General features: G+C 40.1%; 1 protein-coding gene across 9 annotated transcripts in view; it reads right to left on the bottom strand.

The window, feature by feature from the left end:
* The window catches only part of ABCC9 (ATP binding cassette subfamily C member 9), a 1,652,866-nt gene that overhangs the window by 1,248,445 nt on the left and 376,857 nt on the right, over positions 1-27,564 (bottom strand). For all 9 annotated transcript variants that reach the window (XM_044087794.1, XM_044087796.1, XM_044087793.1 and 6 more), the window contains exon 6: positions 16,097-16,263. In XM_044087794.1, the coding sequence (XP_043943729.1) occupies positions 16,097-16,263 (167 nt within the window). The remainder of the gene's footprint in view (positions 1-16,096; positions 16,264-27,564) is intronic.

The raw sequence follows: 27,564 nt of genomic DNA, 5'->3' as shown, positions 1-27,564 counted from the left end.
CACTGGTCCAAATAAGTAATTTTACAAGTTAGCACTAATGAACCATAAGCACTACTTACTCTTATACTCTCTACGATTACCTTGTCCCCTGATGGTCCATTTTAATTCAGTTCCCTATATTACTCTAGCATGTCCAAAGGTCAGTCAATGGTTTCCTCTCCAGTCCAGCTGGTGAATCTGGGAATTTTGAGGCAATGTTACAACTGTCTCATGTACACGGACAACCCTCTCCTCCTCCAGACAGGTTCAAATATATGTGAGAGATGCAACCATATAGCCAAACTGGAGGCTGAGCTCTCTCATCTCAAAACTGGTGTAACCAGTCAGGAGGAGAAGGTAATCTCACACAACACAATTCCAGTATCACATAGTCCCACCACAACAGCGAACCAAACACATAAAAACGCAAAATCATATTCAGAGGCTCTAAATAAAAATCTGCCTAAGCAACAGAGACCTCCAAAGCAGACATCCAAGCAAACACTACCCCAAAACAAAACACATACAACACATAGCACACAAAGTCAGTGTGCCAAGCAGTCACAGCCTTTAAGGCTGAATAACACACCTGATACTCTTGTAATAGGTGACTCTATTGTCAGACACACTGACGTCCCGCTCACCAGGCTGAATAAAGAGAAGGTCACAGTGAGCTGCCTGTCGGGCGCTAGGATCCGCCACATAACACAAGCACTCAGGTCACTCCAAAGTAAATACAAATATGACTCAGTCATTGTACATGCTGGCATGAATGACCTGAGACGTACCTCCCTCAACTACATGAAAAGAGACATAGAAGAGCTCTCTGATCATGTAGCCCAGGCTGGTATGACCCTGACCTTGAGCAGCATCTTACCCTCACCTAGAATGATGCCACAGTATAAACACAAAATGATCAATTTTAACAATTGACTAAAATTTTGGTGTCATTCAAAGGGGGTCCAGTGTCTGTCAGCCTGGGATGACATGCTTGACAAGCCACGTTGCTTCGCTAGGGACGGCTTGCAACTGTCAACCCTGGGCTTTCGGATATTGGCAAATGCTCTTGCCATCCCCATAGTGCCTTTTTAGGCAAGGCTCAAAAGTCAAACCCACCTCCATAGACAGCACAAGGAACAAGAAACTCAGGGTAATGCTGCTAAACGCCAGAAGTCTTAACCTCAAGATGCATGCACTCGAAGCTCTCCTCAGTATGGAGAACATCAATATCTGTGCAGCGACAGAAACCTGGTTCAAGGCTCCAGAAAGCACCCCAGCACTACCAGGTTATACCTCATATCATGCTTTTCGGCCCCAAAACCCGGACCGAACCACAAAAGGAGGGGGAGTTTCCATATTTATCAAGGATATCCACACCTCCAGGTTAGTGGCATTGCACAAAGTATCGGAGACCATCCATGTGCAACTGACAGTGGGCAAGACTGCTTTTCAGCTTATAGCATCCTACAGACCACCCTCTCAAAGTCAGGAATCCCACTTGGCTTTCCTGAAAACATTGGAGAACATGAAGATCTCTCCGAACACCATTATATTGGGTGACTTCAACTACCCAAACATAGACTGGGAGCATTACTCAAGCCCCAGCACCTTAGCCCAAAGGTTCCTGGAATTTATAAACTCAAATGCTATGGTACAACTAGTCACCACTCCCACAAGAGGGGAAAACATACTAGACCTGATCATTACCAATATGAGGACTCTATGCTCCATACCAGAAGTATATCCCTCATTGGTAAGATCAGACCATAAATTAATTTCACTGGATATCCACATCCCGACCCCACCCCCAGCCCAGAAAACCACAGTGAAAAACTTCTCAAAAGCGAACTTCACACTTCTCAAAACTGAAGTGGAATCCTTCAAGGTCCGAGGGCCAGTGGCAACTACGGCCCAAACTGCAGAATCCTATATAAACGCATTCTATGGACATCTCCAGGAATGCATGGATCATGCTATCCCAAACAAAATCAAGACCCAATCATCCAAAGGCAGGCGTCAAGTCTGGTGGACCCCAGCCATAAATAAACTGTACAACAGAAGAAGGAAGCTACTACATGATAAAGCAAAATCCCTAAAAGGGAAGGCATCTCTGATCAGTACTAGCAAAAAATTATGATCCCTCATAAAATCCTCCAAGGCCAGCTTCGAGAGAAAAATTGCACAGGACACCAAATACAATCATAAGGCTTTTTTCAGTTATGTTAGGAACCTGGGATGCAACTCCCAGACTTGTTTTGAGTTGATTCTAAGCGACAAAAAATTCACTGAACCCACAGACATTGCCAATATCCTGGCAGACAGGTTCAGTGCAAACTTCTCCACCCCCTCCCCCCCAAAAGAGCAAGTATCTATCCCAGCAGAGTGCAGCCTCCCAAACATCTCTGACGCTCAGGTGAAGGCCGCCCTCTCCAAAGCAAAAAACACTGCTTCCATGGGGCCAGATGGCATCCCGGGTTGCGTCCTACATGAACTCCAAGAAGAACTAATCCCTCAAGTAAAACTGCTGTACAATCTCAGCCTCACTACAGGATATGTGCCCAAAGAATAGCATACAGCAACAGTGGTCCCACTCCACAAAGGTGGCGCCTCTGCGGACCCTGGAAACTATCGCCCCATAAGCCTGACTAGCCTAGTCTGCAAGGCTATGGAGAGGATCATCATGGAACTCATAAACAAAGACATTGGGGACCTACAAACACTAGATCCTACCCAATTTGGCTTCGTCAAGGGCAAACCCTGCCTTTTGAACCTGGTTGACTTCTTCAAAACAGTCACCAAGGCCATAGATGAAGGGAAGGTAGTCCACACAGCCTATCTGGACCTTGCAAAGGCATTTGACACAATACCCCACTCAGGCATCATAGATAAGCTATCCAGCCTAAATATAAACCCCTATGTCACAAGATGGGTCGCAAACTGGCACAAAGACAGAACCCACAGAGTCAGAGTTGCTGGAGCCATGTCAGACTCGAAACCGGTCACAAGTGGCATCCCACAAGGTTCTGTCCTGGGACCTCTCTTGTTCGGTATTTACTTTTCTGAGGTACAGGCCAACATGGGAGGACTATGGCTCGCCAAGTTCGCAGATGACTGCAAACTGGGCGCCATAATCGACTCTCCAGCTGACACAAACATCCTTCAAAAAGGTCTCGCAGAGACGGATAACTGGTGCCAGAGCCATGGTCTAAAGCTAAATTGCAAAAAGTGTATAGTCATACCCTTTGGCAAAAACAATGTGCCCAAAAATTACCACATAGGTGGTAACCCATTAAGTACAGAGAAAGTAATTAGGGATCTGGGGGCCCAAATTGATAGCAATCTCTCCTTTGACAACCACATTGCCAAAGTGGTTAGAAAGACCTTCTACATAGCCCACCTCATCATGAAAGGATTCACATCTAGATCAAGAGAGGTCATTGTGCCCCTTTACTCCTCCCTTATCAGGCCTATAATTGAGTACAATGCCCCCTTTGGGATGTACCTTACCTGGCACCTGCAGCAATTAGAAAGACCCCAAAAGTACCTCACCAGGAGTATCAAGGGACTCAAACAGATGCCATATGCTGCTCGGTTAAAAAAACTCCAGCTCTACTCAGTTGCATACCGCCTACTTTGAGACGATCTATGCCTGACATATAAAGCTATGTCCAACCCAGAATTAATGGACGTGCTCCACCTCAGTAAATCTAAATCCCTTAGAGCCACGCGCTCAAGGGACTTGAACCTCAGCACAGAAATAAACAGAACATGCTGGAGGGGCAGATTCATAACCCAGAGTCTCCCTTCGCTCTGGAATAGAATTCCAGTTCATGTTAGGCAGAGCACCTCACTGACTCTCTTCAAGAAGAATCTTGATGAGTGGAGGGGGGATCGTAGGTTTGTCCCGGGGATTACTTCCGTGTCACTATTAGGCAGAGACACAGTAAACTAAACTTTAAAAAGGGCACAGTATACTCAAATCAAGGGGTGGCGTAAGCCAAACACAATCGGGCTAGGCTTATAAATGCCCCAGGGCAGATAGCCTAGTATGAACCTATGAACCTATGATAAAATCAGAACCAGCTGAGACACAGACACACACAGACACACACTTTATGACATAATGCAGCCCCAGCAGGTGCCCAAAGCTGTGCCATCAGCTGGCAGGTACCATTCACCTAGGCACATGAGGCTTTGTCCTTTTGATTACAGGACATTTATTGAAGAATGTTTTGATGGTTACATTTCACAGCCCCCCTGCCTTGAACATAACTTTTGGTCTGTCTGTGTCAGGACTGGAATGACAAAAAACATAGGAGACCCATTTACATTTTTACATTTCACTTTGCTTGCTATTTCTTTAAATTAATCACTAGTTTTTCAGCAAAACACTTATGCTTATATCTACCTGTTTACGCTTCTTGATTGTATTGTCCTAATTATGTATTAAATGTAATTCATCTCCTTTTTTTTGAAAAGTTGACAGTTTTAGGAGGGATTAAGAGGGACAGAACAAAATTTGGAGTCAAAATAAGACAGTTGAGAAAGAGGTAAACTGCAACAACCACAGATTTGCAAGCAACCAAAGATGTGCAAGCAGCACTGTCATGATCAAATCGCCCATTTATAACTAAACCTGGTGCAAAGACAAATGAAACATTCACAGGCAATGGCTGAACAAGACACAGGTACATTCACTTAACGCAAGAGAAGTAAACATTTCCTCCAGATGCTATCCTCTCTGCAACCTCTGTACTACCACAACAAGTGCACAGGACTGGACAGTTTTTCCAGTCCTTACCATTCTATACTGCTGTTTAAATCCAAAAGCACCACCAACAGAAACTAACCCTACACACAGCTGTGCCACATTTCACAGAAGACACACCTGAAACCCTACATTATGTAGGGAGAAACACAAACATTTCTTCTATGCCTGGTCTGCATTACTACTGAACGGTCTGACTCTGGAATCAGTCTAACCTAATTGGGTGTTTTTGATTTGCATTACACTAGCTTGTGGGGAGTAATCACAACACTTTTTTTCCTGAAAATAGACTCAAATCTAGTGCATGGTGCACCTTTAGAAACTGGAAGCATCAAACCCTGGCCAAATGACTACTGTAAATAAACACAAACACACATTATTTATTTATTTATTTCCAGTTTGATGACCGGGGAGGTCCACTGGGCTCAGGGAGCCCATTTTCAGTGGAGGCCCGGGGAGATAAGCTCCACATTACATAGCTTAGATACAAAATGTTTGTTTACATACATTAGTTACAGGTACAATTGTGGAAAAGAAAAAGCCTTTACAATTTCACTTCATGCAAGAGAAACAGGCATAAGATTGTGGATACATAGTACACTTTAGTTATTTACAATATTTACATTTGTGATAGGCTAGCTTGAAGACAGAGGTAGTCAGGTATTAAGATGGTAGATCCCAGCGACAAACTCCAAAATGAAACCAAGACAGTAAAGAGAGGCTACAAAACTTTTAAAAAATGACCATGAATCAAACAATGAAAACAATAAAATTGATAAGCACTTTCATCCCATATAACTTGGAATTTCATCAGATCATCTCATCAATCTCTTGGTGACTGACCCTGTGGAGGGGTCAGGGCAAAATACCTGCTGCATTTGTTGTTGAGATAGGATGCCAAGAGGTCACAGCAAGGTTGGCCGCAGCAACTGTAGGCTTGAGGGACCACTCGTGAGGCATCAGGGCAGTTTCTGCTCAAATTATCTGATAACATTGAATAACCTTGGGATGTACACTGCTATTAAAAAGCAGTATGAAGACATTGCCCATTGCCAAACTCTTATGGCTTCTCGACACAGAGAATAAGAATGTGTTCCCTCCTGCTTGGTGATGTACCATACCACTGCCATGTTTTCCATCTGTATGAAAATAACACCCTTGGTGAAGAGATCCTGGAATGCCTGCAGCACTAGGTGGACTACCCTCAGCTTCAAGACATTGATGTGAAACTTGACCACTAGGGATGATCATGTGCCTTGGACCATCCTCTATTCAAAGTGCTCCCCCACCCTAGAAGGGAGGTGTCCATGGTTACTACTTCTACCAATGAATCTGATTGGAAAAGATACCCCTTGGTTACAGCTGGGGACGTTACCCACCAAGCAATGTGTTGTCTGCAAACTTGAATAATTTGAATCCTTGCATACAAGGGATGACTGGTCTGAGACCATTTTACTACTAAAGTCCACTGTAGTACTCTCATGTAGCACCTGGCTAGAGGAACCATCAGAATTGTGGATGCTATGAGGTCTGAATGACATAGAACTAACCTGATGGTAATGGGTGATGTAGGACTTCTATGGCTATGAGGTGAAGTAACAGAAATCTGGACTGGGGGTGTCCGACTATCTGCAGATTGGTATCTAGGTGACTCTATATTCTGGGTTGGAGTCAGGTGGTGTTTTGGTAGATTCAAGGTTATCCCTAAGCCCTGTAACAACTGGAGCACATAGTCCAGGTGAAGCAGCAGTAGATCCTTGGAGGTAGCAGTTAGGAGCCAATTGTTGATGTACAGGAATACTTGGATCCCCAGCAGATGTAGGTGCACTGGTACCACTGCTGTTATCTTGGTGAAAACTCTGGAGGCTGTGGTGAGACCAAAAGGTAGTACTCGGAAATGGTAGTGATTGGCTGCCAGCCAGAAGAAGAAAAATCTTCTGGAGTGCTTTGCTATCCTGATATGATAGGCGGCATCCTGGATATCTATGGAGCGCATCCAATCGTCCTTGCTCAGCAGTGATAAAATGGACTGAATTGTGACCATCCAGAATTTAGTCTGTTTTACAAATTGGTTTGGGTGACTGAGATCCAAAATGGGTCAGAGGTCCCCAGTTTTCTTTGGTACTAAAAATAACCTTGAATAGACTCTGAATTCTAACTGGTCTTGGGGAACCAGTTGGATGGCTCTTTTTTCTAGTAGCTTTGAAATTTCTATGGTTTCTAAGTCCCACTGACTAGGTGGAACATCAGGAACTTTTTTATTTTTCTGAGATGGAAAGGAAAAGGGGATTGAGAAGCCTCTGGAAATGATCTTTAGCACTCAAGAATCTGAAGTTATGCTGTGCCAGGCTTTTGGGTGCAACGATAGGTGCCCCCGACTGCTTTCAGTGTGCAAAAGTCAGGCAATTTATAAGCAACACTAGTAGACTTTCTCCATAAAAGGGCCATGAAAGCCCTGGTTATGTTGTCCTCCTCCGCCTGTAGGGCATTGCCCATTAGAATTACCTCCCCCTCTGCCATAGAATCAATGTATTTTCTAGCATTTGGAATTGCAAAGTTAATGTCTGGCATTTTCAACTGATTTAATTTTGTGACGGACAGGGTGAAAATAATATAAGGCAAAATCACAGCTGACTTTATCAAATCTTTCCTCTACATCAAGACCCAACAACCCCAGGAGCAATTTTTTTACAGTCTGCATTAGCACCGTTCTGTCAATTTTGTCAAATCTTTGCCACCCATCCACCAAATCACATTTACATCTATCGATGTTGGCAACACCTTCCACATTCACATAACTATTATAGCTATAAACACTTTATAATTATAGCTTAAAAATGAAATGTATCTATATGAGCCTGAAGCATTACTATTTTTCTGTTTATACTCTGCTTGTCATTGTAAAATATTATATCTCTTGTATAATACAGCACTACTTATTAGAGTGTGTTTTAAATTTAGTTTTGAACATTTTTTCCAGTAAGCAATGAAACAAACCATATGAACCAATAGCAAAACTGTCCAATCAGAACATTTCAACCATAAAGGCCACTCATACTTGTGTCATTACAATCCGCCAATATCAGTCAATATGCACAATCTCTGCAGAAGTAAGTCATCTGAATAATTCCACATTAAAGAGATCTGTAACTAATGAAAAGGTTGCTGCTAGCAAACAACTTTATATTTCAGTGTTTCATCTACCAATTCAGTGTCTGCTGTCACTGAAGAATAAATTGCCTACATTACATTAAAAAGAATGGTGAGCTGGTAATATTGCACTAGGGTAATGGACGGCAAAATGAAAACAGGTTCATAGTTACTAGGCATCTCATCCAAAGGAGGGCATACTCAGGACTGCAGCACCCCACCCCCTTAAAATACAACACAGTATCAGCAAACCATCTACATGTTGTGGGAGTAGAACAGTCCTTTATAAGGAACAGACAAAGATATAGGGCAAAAACCTGGACAGTTGAGGGGTATGCTACCTACCTGTTACACACACCTGTGGGTAATTTGGGGATTACCAGTGCACCTACTCCATGCCTTGTGATATAGAATGAAACTGTACCATTTGACAAAAATCCATATAGGCACATGGAAGATGTGCGGACTGTACACTGAAGAGGAAGATGTGCGGACTGTACATTGAAGGCACCCCATCCAAGAACTGAACCACATAACTGACAAAATACTTGGCTTAAAAAGCAAACGAGGGAGCACAGAAACATATGGGGGGGACACAGAATTCTGGGAGCTTGCTTTTGCGGTCATGTCTCTTGTTGGCAAGTTACTAGCTAAAGAAGCACACATAAAAAAAATGCACCAAAAAAAATAGGATTATGCTAACAAAGTACAGTACTGAAATGGGAAATAGGTATGTTCTTGCGAAAGCTTGGCAGAAATCTAATATGTTCATGATAAAGTAGAATTTATATGACCTTCTGCCTCCAAAAACACATCAATCAATGTTACAACCTTTAAAGCCTTACAGCAGAAAGGGCGAGAACATCAGATGTGATGGCAAATAAATATTTTTAAAAGTCTTATATTTCCATAAGTTATTTGTCTGTATACATGAACAGAACAATCACTGACCAAGACCAAACTTATAAAGCTGGTAGAAATAGAATGCAGATGGGGCTGCCAGTTAAGAAAATAAATATGTTGAACGAGTGAATTAATTAAATCACATCACACAGCCATACAAGAACCTTAAAAGAAATATATATGGCCATTTAACCTTAGAGAGTTGTTGCACTTAGCTGCTGCTTTACCTTCCATTTCTATGGGACCCTCTGGATGTCTCTGTTGACCTATATTCACATTTTATAGTATAACATTCCAGTGCCTCATCAATCTGCCTGAAAAAAAGTGTTTCCTGAAATTTTATTGAAATATTCTGCTGTTCAGTTCCTTACATGCCCCCTCTCCCACTTATGTTCTTCTCAAGACAATACCACCTTCTTGAATTAGATAACATAATAAATTCCAATCAAGCCCCTACTCACAGCCTTCCTGAACTCTGCACAGTCATTAAATGTTAAACCTTTCTTTACATACCTAACCCTCCTCTTTTTTATCTCCTCAACAGCAGCATTTTCATAACCCTCTTCTGCATATTTCAATGAAAATTAATACAAATCAGTTTTGAAGCTTAAATGAGTGGCCACTAGATAACTCAGTTATAATACATATTAAAAATATTGTACACTACATTTCCAAACATTACTTTCTTTCAATAATCCCCACATACACATACATACACACACATACCCTTACCTCTCACTTGTCCATTCTTGCTCCAGTATGCAACGTCTTCTGCAAATCAAATTCCGTGCCCCCAAAACAAAGACGTACATAATCTGTCGCACAGGCACAGCAGGTGTTTGCGACCTGTTTTCTTCAAATGCAGCCATAAAAGGAGGGCATTCTTAAAGAAGAATGTCCTTAAAAAATGTTTTTTTTTTTAATAAAAAGAAAATGAATCTCCCGGCTGCCACAGGCAGTCTCCGTTTTATGGACAGTGTACCACCGAGAACAACACAAACCCAGACTAGATAACAAAAAAAAAAAATTATTTAAATAAATAAAATTGCGCCCTTTATGTGATCGGGCTGTAAGGCGCCCTAGGCAGTTGCCTAGTTCGCCTATGCCTAAGGCCGGCCATGCTGTTTCAGTTACTTGAGCATTTGTCTTGAGCCACATACCATGAATATTCACATTCAACATCTTAAAATTATGTTCAACAACCAAATAAAGCTAGGATGCAAGTTCTCTTCTTACCTCTGTCTTAACACTGGGACCACCATAGATAAAAGTTCTTATTCTGCAGATGACCTTTGAACTTTCTGATACATACAATGTCAGTATCAGACATTAAATGTAGGTACCTGGTCATGGAACAGAACCTGCAGCCTCCTGATCTTTTGTTATGGTCAAATTTTGGTCAAATCTCAAAAGTTCAAAATACTGAAAACTCAAAATACTGAAAACACACAGGATACCAACACTTACTATATTCCAGAACAAGTAACATACAGAAACAAATAAAACACAAACCATATTACTCTTCTCCAAGTAAAAGCAGGGGGCAAGCCACCCTGCAACCCCCACACCCCCTGCTACTTAAATATATCAACTCCGAGATTGCACTTAGTGTAGTGAAGTGCAGTCTCGGAGTTGATATATTTAAGTAGCAGGGGGTGTGGGTGTGCAGCCCGCCCACCTGGGGGGTGCATGGGGGCTTTCCCCCCCTGAATATAGTTGAAGGGTAATATGTTTCTGTATGCACTTGTACCAGAATATAGTAAGTGTTGGTATCCTGTGTGTTTTCAGTATTTTGAGTTTTCAATATTTTGAGTTTTCAGTATTTTGAACTTTCAAGATTTTGCTCTCAAGATTTTGGTCTTCAGGATTTTGATATTCAGATATATATATATATATATATCAAATACTCTCCTTCAAACACTCCCCTTCTTTCAAGTGAAGGACCTACTTGACCACTTCCTAACTTACCATTTCCTCTCCTTCCAGTAACTGTTCTAAAATGATAAGTTGCCTGTTCTTCAAAACCCAGTCCTTCAACAGAGAGCTGATCTTTGCTCCCTCAATGCTCTGACAGGCAAAACATCCAGCCCCCAATCCTTCAATTTCCTATGACCAACAGTTTTATGTCAGGCTAAATGTATCTCCCTTAATATCTTTCCCCCTATGTCATTTGAAAAGCAGGAGCACATATTTAAACTCTCACCCCTAGCACCACAGTGCCTCAGAGCTGTTGCCATTCTCTTCCACCTAGCAACATATTTATTGTCCTGCAATAAATAAGCCCCCTCTAACCGGGTAACTTTGTAGTATCTTCCCTGATCCAGCATTGTTAAACTTCCTTGTTCTTCTGGTAGACATATTTTATCAAGACTTTTTGTCTCCCAAAATGAACTTTTCAAATTCTTTTTCAATGGAGATGAAAACCTTTCGTCTCACTCAAATAAGAGAGCCTGCCACCCCGCCACCCCCCCCCCCCACACACACACATATAATCAGAGGCAATATAAATACTTTGATGGTGCTAGCCTTGTTGTCTCTGTCCAGTCCAATCAATTTCCATTTCTTCATGAGTGCAAGGCTTTTACTCAGAATTTCATCCCAGGTAATATTTGGTCTTGCCAGTCTGGTAGGTTATCAACTCCCCAGAATATTTAATTAAATATAAACATTTAAAATTAAAATGCCCCACAGGTATGATATTACTCAACCATATCAGAAGTCAGAGTGTAATTAAATGGAACGTCTATCATTTTATTTCCATTGATTTTGTACCCTGATATCCCTGCAAACTTGTGCAAGATTCCCAAAACAGTGGATATGTCCTTCCATGGCTTAGTCAAATACAGTTCATAATAACATCGTCTGTAAAGAGTGCCATCTTCTCACGTCTTACACTCTAGTGGGATCCCTGTATGGTACTCTATTTATGTATGTATGTATGTATGATTTATTTATTTTGCACCAAGGGTCTAGCTGAAGGGTAAACAGCAATGTGGAGAGTGGGCACCCCTGCTTAGTGCACCCTTCTCAACAAAAAAGTTCTTGTGAGCCCACTCCCTGTCATCTCTGAAATAGTTATCTAAATATCTCTATAATGTCTGCAGGATGCTCAAATTTAAACAGGACTCTCCATAATAAATCTCACTGAACTCTATAAAAGCCTTTTTGGCATCTAGACTTATCAACAGGAGAGGAACTTCTCTATATTTTGCTTTCTCTGTATCATATATGCTCTCACAATGTCCTCACCCATTTAATGCTCAGGTACAAGACTAGTTTGGACTATGTCTACTAGTCTCAGTGGAATTCTAGATGGAAAACTGACAAAGATGGTCATAAATGTCTCACAATCATGGTTCAGGATAGACATGGACCTAACTGTGGCTCGTCTTTTCATGGCCTTTATCCTCTTAGGGTATAATTGGGCAGCCGTGGTGGTGCAGCGGTTAGCTATGCCACCTCACAGCAAGGGGTTCTCTGGTTTGATCCTCGGCTGGGGTGCCTTCTGTGTGGAGTCTGCATGTCCTCCCTGTGGTCACATGGGTTTCCTCCCAGTGCTCCGATTTCCTCCCACATCCCAAAGACATGCTGCAGGTGGATTGGACACACTAAATTGGCCCTAGGTGTGAGTGTGTGCCTTCTGTGGAAGGTTGGGCACCGGGCTGGCAACTCAACACCATAAAACTCTACTACCAATCCTGAGAGGACAGGTGATCTGCTGTGGTGACCCCTAACTGGGAAAAGCAAAAAGAAGAAGAAGATCCTCTTAGGGTATAATTGCAGGAGTTCAGGACTTGCTTATTAATGAGTACATTGTTAAACAATATCACCTGAGACTCTAGAAGGACTGTGCCACAGTATCCTGCCTAAGCCAATGGGCCATACAGCTTCTGTCTTGGTCACACAATTTTAGATGATTCTTTTCCAGGTTAATTTTCTCCTTCCAAAGTTTGAATGGAAGCCCATCATGTCCAGGTGATTTACCTGATGGTTTCTTAGTTAAACCAGTCCTGACCTCATACACTGTGATGTGGCATATAAGACTTTTTCAGTCTGCCTTAGTTAGGCTAGATAATTCCCTAGGTCTCCTGTCTCTATCTTCCACCATTACTTGGCTACTGTTAATATTTTGACAGAAAAGCAATGCTATAAAGCAATTTATCTGTGCCATCAGCTTTGAATTTAACAATCCATCCTTCAAATTGTTTACATCTGAGCTTCCATGCAAGCACCTTTTGCATCCTGTAAGTGTTATCAAAATAGAATTGTTTGAGAGAAGCACTCTTTGTTCACAAACTTCAGCTAAGTAACCATTTAAGCTATCCTGCAGAGTTTTTCTCTCATCTTCATTAGGTTACTCATACTTCCACCCACCCTGCATTAGTAACATAAGCTTGTTAAGATTATCTATGTATTGTATGTGCTCCCTTCTTTTGAAACTTCCCTTTCTCTGTGGAAAAAGTTTCTTATCTCATTTTTGAGATTCTTCCACTGACACAAGATTAATTCCTCAGTTGAGCTTTTCAGAACTAACCTAAGATACTGCCCATGTTTCCTTGAGGATAACCAGTAATTAGGGAATATCATGTGCCCTAATTTATTGTTAAAATCCTGGAGTTGGAATACCATACTAACCACAGCATGATCATTTCACATTAAGAGGTAGGTACTGACCTTCTGGACCAAGAATGTCTGATCTTCTGCAATTTATATTCTGTCTGACCTAGCCCATGCCTGATGCCTACTGGAGTAAAATGTGAAGTCTTTGCCTAGTGGATCTCTTTGCAATCATTAACCCAAATATTTTACAAAAGCTCTTCAGATGTCTACTCTCTGGTAATTCTTTGGTATCTAGGACCCCTATATACAGCTTATCCATCCAATACTACATGCTTAGCTCTTGCAATAATTAGCACATCTTGGCAAAGCTGAGAATTTCATCTAACTTCACCCCCTGCTTTCCCATCTTTTTCTCTAGGCCACATAAATAAAGACCAGTGTAACTGTAGTTCCCTTGTCAACCTCCATTTTCACATTGTTTGTAAAAATACCCATTGACTGATAACTAAGTAGGGTTTGAACTGACTTTAAGAATTTAGTTGAAAATCCAAATTTAGACATATCCTTTAAGAGACAGGAAAAATGTCCTGTGTCAAATGTTTTGAATGCATCTATTGCCAGTGTAAAAATTGTAGTTTTTTGTGTAAATAAAGATAATTTATGGTTATCGTATGAAACCTGGTTTAACTAGAAGATAGGAAACCTCAATGGCAAGGAAAAATAATGTCTCTCAAAATATTTTACATAAGGCAGGAAATAATACTAGCATAAAGCTTTAGAGTAAGATATATTTGGACTATAGGTATATGAGTCAGAATTCAGTTCTAACATCAGAATTACTTTTGACTAATAATATAATAAAATCAACACTTTACTTTTCTATTAGCTTGAAGAGTACATCAGTGTCTCCCTGAGCCAATCAAGCTTGCTCACTCTGAAGCAAAGGGACTAGTACATAATTCTCTATGATTAAAGGTATGAATGGCAGCTGGTATATCACTGCCTCTGAGACTTAAAGTATACAAGTCTGAGTTCTGAGATGCATTCAAGCAACTCAGATGTAATACTAATACCATCCTCTGTCTGAGAAGACCCCGTACTTGACCGACTGTCGTCACCTTGCCTTCTCTTTTATTGGTCATCCTATCTAGAATCAGTGACATTCAACGATATCAGTGATACAGCTACAGCGAGATTCAGACATTAACCGTAAGTGTACATCTCCTTTTCATAAGCACACAGACACAGAAAAGCATGGCAAATAACTTGATGACTATGAGAGCAAAGCACATGTTTTAGGAATCTTCCTATAAAGTGCAATGCGCCACAGTGTTCTGCCTAAGCCAATGGGCCAAGCAGCTTCATCTTGGTCAAGCGATTTTAGATGATTCTTTTTCCAGGTTCATTTTCTCCTTCTGTTCTTGCCATACTTATTATCCACCCTACATGTTATCTTCCATATGTCATCTTGTTTTTCATATTACCATTACCTTTGCCATGTTCTATATATCACTGTTCTCTAAACATCCCAGCTTTGCATTTCCTCTTAGGTTACTGATTATTCACATTTCAAGCCTCCCTTATACCACCAATTCCCTCTGTCTTATCCCCTTGACAGACCCATCACCATACAACACAAAAGATTACTTAACTATGTTACTACCTTGCTTTCTGCATGCATAACTGATATGGCCTGTAGTGTACTAATTTTGCTGTGTCCTTCCAATGCATATTTTAATGGCTGTTTGTCTGAATATAAGCTTACCTTTCTTCTTTTTTGTAATTTTATCTATTTTCATTAGTACTTCCTCCAGAATACTGTATATTTAATTGATTCAGTGGGTAAATGTGTTAAACTTGAGTCGAATTATAACTAAAGTTCATACCACATGATTTTCTTGAAAGAAACTAAATTAATACGATGTAGTCTAAGGTTAATATATTATATCTATTTAGATCTCTTACTTTAATTTCTGCACAAAACAGTCAGCACTAACATGTTATACTTATATCTTGAGTATGCCCCACATTTCAGGCGACCATTTATACACGTCTGCATTTGTCATATTTTTGCTTCTGACTAGGGTTGTGGTTGTATTAGCACTAGATTGTACTAGTCCACCTGCATGGTAAACAAATAAAAAAAAAAAGAAAAAACAAAGCAGCTCTTAAATGCATTAATCTAGGTGTGCTTCTTCCTGTCCAAAATGTGCCGATAGTAACAATGTCCATGCTTTCTAAGATTGTGTGCATGCTTGTATGCATATGCACGTGTGCATGCATACATGAATGTACACATGCACGGGTACAGTGGCATTCAGTGATATCAATGCTACAACTACAGTGAGATTCAGACATTAACTATAAGTGTACATCTCCTTTTCAAAGGCACACAGACACAGAAAAGCATGGCAAATAACTTGATGAATGCTCATGAGTTTTCTGGCACAGAATGGTATGAACCGTGACCTTGTTTATATAGTATATAGCTGACAGGGTCATTTTACATATAAACTTTGCAAAAATTAGACAACTGAAAGTAGTACTGAAACAGGAGGTGATGTCATTGATAGGCACTTTGGTCTGATTGTAATACGTAATTAAAGCATGTGATAAAATATATTCAGTATCAGATGACATTTATTGTGTACACTGAAGTACAGTGTAGCAGCAATGCAGCCATGCAAGTATACCTGTGCAGCAACATTACTGTCATATGAAAAGAGAAGAACATACCCGAACTCGTATGACATTCATTTCCACTGCCATTAGCAGTCCATAGAGGATGACCAGCAAAGCTGTAATGCAGAAACGCAGCTTTGTAATTCCTATATCACTCCTGCAGTAGAAGACCAGTTTGACAGTTTTTGTAATGAAGGCCAGAACCCAGTAGAAAAACAGTGCTGTGGGGAAGAAAAATAATGGGTATGAGTATATACCTGTGATAAAATTCTGTTTCTGAGGGAGAAACAGTGCCCAAAATAATTCATGAAAGATTAGAAAGACATTCCCAAAACCTAACAAATGGTAAATCTCATTCAGGTTTATTCTACAAAGACAGAGTAGATTATGGAAAGATATCACAAGAATTACAAGCTAAATCATTCAGTGGAACATACTGAAAGATATTTGTATTTTTTCACATGAAGACTGGCTTGCAGGTTAAATTAGAGACTTGGGGAAAGTAGTCCATATTTGACTCCTTCAGTCCCCACTTGAAAAGTAAACTCTGAACATGCTCTTTAATGGAACAGTGTTCAAAAAATCATCACCCCCTCACACACATCTTAAGAAGCCTTTGTGCCTAGTGGGCATACACAGTTAACAATCAAAATGAAAGAAAAAGAGGGGAAAGCTTGTTATTAGCCAGTTGAATAACACACAGAAAGCTGCAGAGTTATAAATATGCAGAAATGAAAGAAACAAAACTCCAGCCACAATAATCAATTTAAAGCAAAACAGTAAACTTTAATGGTTTACATCATGGTGCCCACATATTAAAGTTTACTGTTTGTTTCCAACCTATAAACAGTGACTGTTAGCATATTTTATAGTTAACAGTAATTGTATTTTTGGTGTGCTAGAGTGGTCTAGTTGATGGAACAGTCCTGAAAAGGCAGGGGAAAAGGGCATTGCTATTAGAAAGATATAATTTGCCCTATCTGGAAAGCACTTTTTCTGTGTGTGTGTATGTGTGTGTGTGTGTGTGTGTGTGTGTGTGTGTGTGTGTGTGTGTGTGTGTGTGTGTGTGTGTGTGTGTGTGTGTGTTTGTCATCATACGTTTTTACCCCTTTATTGCCACCCAATAATTGGAATGTGTCACACTTTGTATAGCAAATGAGGTAACACCATAATTTTTATCACCTCAGTCAATTTTCACATTAGTTTGAGATACTCAACTTCATTTCTTGCCAGTTTACCATTATCATCTCATTCCATGAAAAAAATAATTTCAGTCCTCAATATTTACACACTCCTTCTCTGACTCCCTGTAACTCCACTTCTTGTGCATAGCTCCAAAGGTATCACCACTAATTTTTTGAATTAAATTGTAACCCTGATTGATCCTTAAAGGACTGAAATTATTTGTATATCTACTAACAACATCATGCAGTCATCAGTGAAGGTAATCATTTCTAATACGTCCAATGGTACTTCAATCTCATTCAGCTTGCAAACTTGACTTGGTCTTCCTGAACCAATCAGGGTATTAAATATTCAAATGTGGCCACAAACACCCTGTTTTAGCACATCACAATTTTGGTATCTACACTGACCACTGATATTGGTATTTAATTAGCAAAATTCTGACTCTCTTTTCTAACCTAGGGAGAACAGTGCACATGACATCTTTCTACAATGGAGAAGTCATTCTACCCAATATAACCACATTAAAAAGTACCACTGTGTCTTCTACAGCTTGCATCCCTGGGTCTGTATTAGATCATCAAAATCTTATTTCATCAATGGTTTATTCATATATAAAAAATATCAATGTTCACTGAAGTTAGTTTCAAAAGATAGGGGTCGATGAATAAACCATCAATGAAAGAAGATTTTGATGATCTAATATAGACCCTTGCATCCCTATTTGTTTAAAATAACCCCAGAGTAGGCTATCCTCACCTCCACTTTTTACTCTTATATGCTGACTAATAGTATTAAGAACTTTGCCTAGAAAATGTACACAACATAATAGATCACTGTCTTCCTCCCTAATGACTGGTATCCTGTGTGTACTATCCCTATGTCACCATTACCTGCTATAAGGGTTTATATCCCTTCTGCAGTTCCTGGTAGAAATATGCAAAACTATTTAAAATCTCCCCATACCCATCCCACCCTGCCCCTCCACTTCACCCATCAATGCATGTTTTTACATTCTTCCTTTCATTAATCTAACATTAATTTGAAATCAGTTAGTTTGGCATCTGTTTCTCCCAAGCCTCCAAAAGGCCTCTCTACATCTCACTTCTCACCCCATACTTCAAAACCTATTTCCTTCAATTTTGCTTACAAACATTTATTCATTAATCACCTACTCCTGTATCTTAAAGGTACTACCCAAGTTTTATTTTATACATTAATCAATTTCTCTTCAAGCTGTTTCACTTCCTCTTTTTACCTGAGCTGTCCCTCCATGACTCTCCCACTGCAGCTAGCCTTTAATCCTTCTTATAATTTATTTACTTTCTCCTTCTTAACAGTACCATTGTCCCATTTAACTGACTCCATCATATTTTGCATCCAAGCACATTTCTAATCATAAGCATTCCAGTTCCATCTCAGGGAGCCCCATCCTTCTTTCTACACCTGCCTTAACAAGGTCTGGTCTGACATCATTATTTCTCCTGTCCTGAAACTGGAAAATACTTCTAGAGTGTTTTGGTGCACCAATAGAAAATCAGTTCTAATGGCTTGCACTCTGCTGTCTCTTGAGAATACATATCCTATTGTACTTCCCTTTTTAACTCTCCAGACATCATACCTTCACTGATCTCTTCTTTGCTTTGAAGTGACATCTCAAGTGTGTGTGTGTGTGTGTGTGTGTGCGTGTGTGTGTGTGTGTGTGTGTGTGTGTGTGTGTGTGTGTGTGTGTGTGTGTGTGTACAAATGAGTGGATTTGTATGCTTGTACATGTGTGTGTGTGTGTGTGTGTGTGTGTGTGTGTGTGTGTGTGTGTGTGTGTGTGTGTGTGTGTGTGTGTGTGTGTGTGTGTGTGTGTGTGTGTGTGTGTGTGTGTGTGTGTGTATGTGTGTGTGTGTGCAAATGAGTGGATTTGTACGCTTGTACATGTGTGTGTGTGTGTGTATATGTCTGAGTGTGTGTGAGTGTATTTGTCTGTGCATATGTGTGCGTGTGCATGTGAGTGTACGTGTGTATATGTGTATTTGTGCATGGATTTGTGTCTCCAACAGTCTGTTTATCCATTTTCCTATAACAGGTTACACCCAAGTCCTCAACTACTGATACTCTATATGCCCTATTTGGATCCCATGGCCTCAAAAATATTCTATAAATAACCCTCATCATCATTAGACCTACATCCATAAATTCAGCCTAACAACATCCCACAGATGTTACACATCTGACCATTACTGATCAACCTCTCTGCTATGGATCTTCTGTACTATTCCCCAAACTTGCTTCTTCTTGGTCAGGGTATCACCCTTCTCTTACCCACCACCCTTTAGACAAGCTGTTCTGAAGATTATATTACCTTCTCATGCCCGTTTTTTCCTTGTATTTAGTTTTGTTTCCTGTAACACCAAATCCATGTGAGCCTAATTATGTCCACTGTTTATTCTTACAATCTTAATGTACTTTTTATATGCCCCAGTACTGCAGGCAAAACATCACAATAACTGTAGCACCCTCTTTTTTCCCCTAGAAAGCCTTCATATAGAACAAGGATCCAAAGACCACTGGGCCACCAAATAAAGGGTGCCAATACTCTGCTTCTTACATTCTTCAGATTACGTAACTGCAAATTGCCATTGTCACTCAGACCTTGACCTTTCCTGCTGCCTAGCCTTCATTAGACAAACAGTATATCTCAACCCCATGCTTTCTCCTACACAAAACAATGAGTGTATCCACCTTGCTCTGTGGTACTCATTTCATCCTAACATGAGATTTAAGAAGAGCTAATCAACACTTTCTGTACAAGGCCCCCTTCTACTACCTTTGGTTATATTATATTATATATTGCCAGACTCTCTTATGTCTGACAGCTTCTACCCACACCTCTCCAACAGTGATACCCCACATCATATAGTATGGTTACTCAAAGATACAGACAGGCTTTTGATTGGTTTTAATAATCTGATAGGGCAGGAGCCCAAGGTTAATTAAAAAGCCTCTTTTATATGGTGCAACCCTCCTCCTTTAAACATTCATGTAGATTTTGATCCCTTTTAGCTGAGGTTTACATCAGATCTGAATTCAGTGGAGAGACTGCTTTTATAGGATCGGCTACAAGATTTGTTGCTGCATGTTATGTTACACAATAATAAGAATTCAAAGTGTACAGGTGCGTAAGCTAAACTTACCATAACAGTAGATGCTCAAATATTCACTGCTGCCATCATCTTAGCTAAAAGGGTTACATCCTACCAAGGATATAATGGCCGGTCAGCTTCCAAATCCACACTGCCAAGTTGTCATGTAGCTCGAGTTGAGCTGACTAAAAAACAAGTTTGGGCATGAAGAGCTTTCCTGAGAGTAGAAAGAAGGAGGCTAACCCCTGAAAGGACTATATTGAGAACAGCAAAACATAAATGCAAATACCCTTGCATAAAAAGACATACAATAAACAAGGGGAATGGGGAGAGAGAGTAGCTACTGTAGTAGTGATAATTCAAATATCTACTGTTATGGAAAGTTTAGCTTATACAACTGTACTTTGCTTGCTATATTGACCACTGATACAGTAGATTCCCAGAGCTAACTACATTTGGGATGTGGAAGGAGAAGAGTTCTGGAGCCCCTGCAGAATGGTCCTTGTAAGCTTGATCTGGTCCTGGAAAAGGATCAACCTTATAGTGCTTTGTAAAAGTATATACAGAGTACCAAGTAGCAATTTTTAGAATATTTCTAGAATCAAATAATGTCCAAAAAGCTATTGTTGAGGCAAAATCCCTGGTAGAGAGGGCCTTGACCTTGCCTGGAATAGATTTGTTATGGTCAGTATAACAAAAGATAATAGCTTTAGAAAACCAATAGTCTGTTTTGATGCAGACTGTCTCTTCTTGCCTTCACAAAAAAATAAACAACTGATCTGAAGATTTGAGAGATATAGTCCTGTCAACATAGTCCCTGAGTTGTCTGTGTGTGTGTGTGTGTGTGTGTGTGTGTGTGTGTGTGTGTGTGTGTGTGTGTGTGTGTGTATATACATATATTTAATTTTTTTTTATGTAGAATGGTTACTCCACCTAATGTATGTTTCAAACTTGCTGTAGTATATGTAACTGTTGTTGGAGAAAGTCTAGTCGAACTTAGGCATAGGCCAACTTGGTGGCCGCCTAGGGAGCAACTCTAGCAGGTGAGAATTTCAAGTAATCTGGATGGTGTAAATAGACCAGGATGGGGGTGCCAGGTGGTGTGTGTTGGGGGGTGCTATGGATCCCTTTTGCCTAAGGCACCACTTGACCTAAGGCTGACCCTGGGAGGAAGTATTTTACATCCAAAATATAAGTCGGGGTTGGCATAATGGTTAATTTGTTTACCTTGTGTTCACAAAGGACAGAGTTTGTTTCTTACCTTTGGGTTGGAAAGTTTTTGGCTAGGCTTAAAATGGCCTGCAAGGGCAGATAATCTATGAACCTATAAACCACTAGAAGAGCTTGACACATATATACCCTTCTTGCAGATGTCTGAGCAGTCAGTAAAACTGTTTCCCATGTTAAGGATCGCAAGTCAGCTAGATTAGCTGGTTCAAATGGAGCAAGTGTTAGTTTCTCTAAGGCAAAATTAAGATCCAAAGGAGAGGCCACCAGTTTATTTGACAGCTTCTTATGCAAAATACATTTCAATAACATTTTGACATGAGGCTGCCTAGAAAGAGGAGGGTCTCTGGGCAGACATGCTGAAATGTCCAATCAATAAACCTTGACAGAGGAATAAGAAAGGGCATAGGATAGTATCTCAGACAAATATTGTATAAACAGAGAAAAACTAGCCCTGGATAGGTGCTGGTTATGTTGTTGGCACTAACTAGAAAAACTTTTCCATTTGCTAATATATGATTTTTTAGTAGCAGTCTTTCATGGTGCCCTTTTTAGTACATGCTGCACATCTTCAATAAACAGGTGCCTGAAAGGAATCAAGACCTTATCATCCATGCAGACAAGTGAAAATGATTGATGATGGAGTGCATCAAACATCCCTGTTCTTGTGTGAGTAAATCCAGTTTGTGAAGAAGCTTCTGGTAATTGTTCCTTATCCATTTCCAAAAGAAGGAAGAACCATAGTTGTCTAGGCCAGAAGGAATCACTACAATGATCTTGGAGGATTCCTTCTGAATCTTCAGATGTACCCTGGATATTAGTGGAAATGGTGGAAAAGCATACAGAAACATTTTTTTCCAAAGAAATGAAAAGGTATCTATCATCCAGGCTTTCTTGCATAGAGTCTCAGAAAGAATCTTGCCAGCTGATTGTTCAAAGAAGAGGCAAAAATGTCTACTTAAGGAGCATCCCACAGATGGATCAAATGTTGGATTACCCCTGATCTAGCTTCCATATGTGAGGTTGTGAGGGTCTGCTCTGGTTCTGCTCAGCTTGTCTGCCACAATTTGTCTCTGACAGACTGTAGGGTACCTGTAGTGGATATTGTGCTGTGAAGCTATATCCAAGCTAACACAATTTGTCTGCAAAAGGGGTTTGACCTGATTCCCCCTTGCTTGTTGATATACCACATGACTGTGGTCTTGTCCAAAATCACTTTGAAGAGGTCCTCAGGACAAAGATAGCTCACAGAGTTGAGTGCATAGAATAGGGAATCATCTCCTAGATATTCATGTGCTTGCATTTGTCTTTGGTGTCCCACACCTGTGCAAGTTTATTCTCATGAAAATGCTTCCCAAGCAAAGACTGAAGTGTCTGTGTTGACTGACTGCTTTGGAGCAGGGAGGGAGAAGGGAAGAAGGGGGAAAGGGGGAAGAGGAGACCTGTATTTAAGGATATCTGTTCTCTACAATGAAAGATTTCTCTTCTGACAAATTCCAGCAATTGGATTTGAATAGATAAAGGGTGTTGATGCTGGGACCAAAGAGTTTTCACTGCATCCTTCTCATGTGGAGTCTTGCTAGGGGTATCATGATAATCATAACTGCCATAAGACCCACTATCCTAAGGTATTCTCTCACAGTGACTAAAGTCTGAGTGGAAAACCTTAGAAACAGATCTAAATAAGAATCCATGTTTTTCCTGTGGAGAAAAATATCTTTGCATTGAGGTACCTAGTTGACATCCTAGGAACACAGCTCTGTGTGAGAGAGTCAAAAAAGACTTTTAACTGTTCTCTTGGAATCCCAGCTTTTGTAAGCAATCTCTTACCAAAGAAGGATGTTTTTGATACTTTGAAAAATACTCTGCAAAAATAATAAGATGGCACAGTGGTGCAGCGGTAGCATTTTCGCCTCATAGCAAGGGGTTCTCCAGTTCGATTCCCCACTGGAGTGCCTTCTGTGCAAAGTCTGCATGTCCTCCCTACATTCATGTGGGTTTCCTCCAGGTGCTTTAGTTTCCTCCCACGTTTACAAAGATATGTGTCTGGAGTGTTTCTCCCCAGGCCTCCGCTGAAAATTGTTTTCTTTCCAAGTTGGACATTCCTGGTAAACAAATGTTAAATTGTGTCATCTAAATAAGGAAAAATGCAAATAATAAGCATCTTTTAAGTCTAATGTTACCATAAATCTTGAAATAAGAAGAAGAAGAAGAAGAAGAAGAGGAAACAAGTTGTGAAGTGACATTGTTTTGAATTAGGGCAATATCACAAACAGGTTTAGGAAAGAAAAATGCAGAACTGATCTCCAAGCATTTTTTTCTTATTTTTGAACTAAGAACAACCCTGAATAAAAATTCTTCCACACCTGGCATGGAGGAACTAGTTCTATCACTCATTGGATTAGCATATGATCAAGAACAGGAGGAAACAAAAGAGTCTGATCTGGGGGATGAGGAACGGCCCCTGAAATCTCCTCCTACTGCCATCTTTAATCTTGATGAATGATCTTCAGAACCCATTTATCTAGTGCTGAATAGAAAAATAGAGATTCAGACTTTCTGGGTGGAAAAAACAGCCAGGGTAGTAGGGAGTCACCAGGTCTCTTGAACAGTCATTCAGACGTGCTAGACTGACCTTGGCTTTCAGAGGTGTAAGCCTTATTTTTGGAAACCCCTTGCCATTTCTTCTTAAATGTCTGTTTACCTGTACTTTGTTGAGACTGTTTATTCTGCTTTTTTATCAAAACTGGTTGACTAGTTAGAAAATCTCTTAGAAAATTTGAAAAAGGAGGGCTGAACAAGTTTAGAGATTCCCTGGACCATCTAACCCCATCCAGCACAGTTGGATGACTCTTGCTCATCTCTGCAGCACAGGGGCCATAAAGTAAATCTCTACCCAAAGGGGAATTTAAAGTCTCTTAACATTATCTGGGAGGTTGTGAGAATGCATCCTTTCCAGCCTCCTCAAAAAAGTACCAATGGCCATAGCCCTGGAAGAAGTATCAACAGAGTCATATATACACTGTAAACAATGAGTACTGAAGTTTGCTACAGAATAAACTAAACAGTTTAAAGCTAATTTTTCTCTCATCAGAAGAAAATGCAGCTAAAACATTCCTCATACTTTCACAATTAGTCAGAACAAACTTTAACATATGAGCCTGAGAATTCAAAATTCTGAAAATCAAAGTTACAGAAGTATACAACTTTTTCTCAAAGTAATCAATAATTTCCCATCTTTATCAGAAAGAGTAGAATTGGGATTAACTAAGTACTTGGCAACAGTGGGATCAACTAAAGCTATAACTGCTGGGTCAGGTTTGAGAATAGTGTATAAAAATGAACAGACTGAATAACTTTATACATGCTATCTGCCTTTTTAGGGACAGCTGGCTGACTATCAGTACAACTGCAAGCAGTAACACACACACATCCTCTAAAGCAGACAGAACAGGAGGAATGGATATAGATTCTGGAAATTCTTCCTGTAACAACTCCTAGTAATTTCTGAGGGAATAAGAAACATCAGTATTTTCCCACTAAAAACATTGACACATTCTAGCAACAATCTCAGAGAAAGAGAAATCCCCACAAGAAGAATCAGAAACTGAGCTCTTCTCTGAGTATGAATTAGAAATCTGAGTAGAAAACTCTGTATCTGTTCCTTCATTTTGCAGTTCAGATTCAGAATCTTGAATCTCTTCAGGAAAAGAGGAATCCCTCTTTCTTTTACCAGAAACTACTTTACAAGAAGGATCAACAGCCTGAATTAAAGCCTGAGACAGACCCAGTAAACTACTCCTGTCTAAGGAAAGTTGAAGAGGGGTAGGCACGTGCTTTGTTTTCTGTTTCATTTTGACAGAAAAAAATGGGACCAACCATGCTGGTAATGGCAATAGCAGCTTCCCCAGGGAAAGGCACAATATTCTGACACAGCACATAGGCATTCCATGTTCCTTTTTCCAAAAAAAAATAAGATAAGTTCTGCCTTGTTCAAACGCTGCAGAGGATGTGTCTAATCCCTGGTCCATAGAGGTTGTAGATGCTACACCAGATGGATCTGGGGTAAAGATCAGTGGTCTGAGTACAACAAATGGCCACAGCAGAGTCACCCACTTGCAGCTGATACAAATTGCTAACCTGCTCTGGTGGCAAAAGCTTTTTGCTTAACTGGCTGGAAAAAGGGCCAGCCTTGGGACTGGTACTTTGTTTCATGGTCAAGCTGAAAATTATTCCTCTTTCCCATGGAAGAGAAGCATCACATGCCAGTAAAAATTAGACGTCTTTAAAAGTCAGTTTTTCACAGGAAAAGCACAATAAAAAGTATTACAAAACATAATGCAGGCCCCCAAAAGGTAAAATAAATGCAATATATCCACAGAAAAAAATGGTTTGAAGTTAATTTACACAATTTTTAAATTGACAGGATGAAAGAGCTCTCCCATTTAAAAGTACAATACAATTTTCTGACAGCTTATTAAAAAAAGAAAGCTCCTAGCTTTAAAATAACTTTCCTGAAGGGGATAGTGATAAATCACAAACATTATTTATAAAATTGAAGGTTTTTCCCCAAAATAAATTTTTCCACCCAGCAAAAAAAAAAAACAGCATCGAGCTGACTGTCAATCCTGGAAAGCCTTAGAAGAGCATACTCTTCAGTGACAGTAAAGACATGAGGGGTTTCGCACCCAAAATTGTCTTTTTACTAGAGTCACCTCAAGCTAACTGACAGTTTGGCTGTGTGGAAGGTGTCCTGAAGTTTTGGAAGCTGGTTGGCTGCTATATCCTTGGCAGGATATAACCCATATAGCTAAGGCTATTGTAGCAGGGATCAGTATTATAAATATCACACTCTCGAACTTTCATTTCCTTGACTGATTAAGCCAGATCACCCAGGACTTTTTTCATATGAGCAAATGCTCCAGTCAATGAGTTGAGCCCGAGAAAGATCAGCTCTGGTTTATTATCCACTGCACTCCTGAAGATGTCCACCACATGTGATTGACTATCACAATTAAAATCCATTCTTCCATACTTTATAAAAGGACTTTTTGGGTCTAGTTAGCAGGAGCTTCTTTCTTAGGCAGACAGTCTCACTGTCCTTTGCAATGCATCCCCAAAGACTTGTACATACTCTGGTTTCAAAATCATAATACTTGCCCCAAACCTAGCTAGTCACATCTTCCAAGGAATTTCTTAACATTTCCTATATTCTCAACAAAGAATATTTGTAACCTTATCTCATCTTCTCTTTGTCTCTCTTCCCAGCAACAAGGTTTACTATGAAAAAACAGTCATCCTATAATAGGAGGTACCGACCTTTTCTGTTATGCCCTACCTCCAATCCTTGAGCTAGAGAGGTGTACAATATATAATATAAACAACATGGACAGTTTCATCTGACTCATACTTATACATGCCAAGTACTCTCTGAACTTTCCATATTTAATCATGATGGATAACTCTCTTTGTACAGAGTAAGTCACTGGCTCTAGCCAGGGGACCTTCGTGGGCTGAAAGATTTCTGCCTGTAACCTGTTCCTGGAAACAAGAATTGATCTCTAGTTATTCAGACATATTTCCCCATGGCTGCCCCTCTGTTACCAGTGGCAGTACTGAAACCCAGGACGACAAATGCAACAGATGGAAGCAGTCTTGTTGTGTGAACAGACTGGCTTAAAGCAATTTCCATTGCTTTCTCACTATTTTGAAAAGGAATATTGCTCACAGCCTTCAAGTGTAAATGTTGCAAAATTGAAAAAGCACCCTCACATCTACCACAACATCACCAATTTAGTTTAGCAGAGGAGTCCTTATTTCTTTGTTCGTCATATGACATGGGTGCCAAGTACCAAACTTCAGAGCTTACAACAAGGCAGATATTAAAAACAGGAGATAAGGCTCCAAGTCAGTGGTGTAATGTATGTTGTTAGTACCACTATAGTAACAACTCAGGCTTAAAACTCAACCACAGTT

This window comes from Protopterus annectens, chromosome 11.part0, assembly GCF_019279795.1.
Source record: "Protopterus annectens isolate FY-2018-M chromosome 11.part0, PAN1.0, whole genome shotgun sequence".
Lineage (NCBI taxonomy): Eukaryota > Metazoa > Chordata > Ceratodontiformes > Protopteridae > Protopterus > Protopterus annectens.
This window is presented reverse-complemented; position numbering and strand designations above follow the sequence as displayed.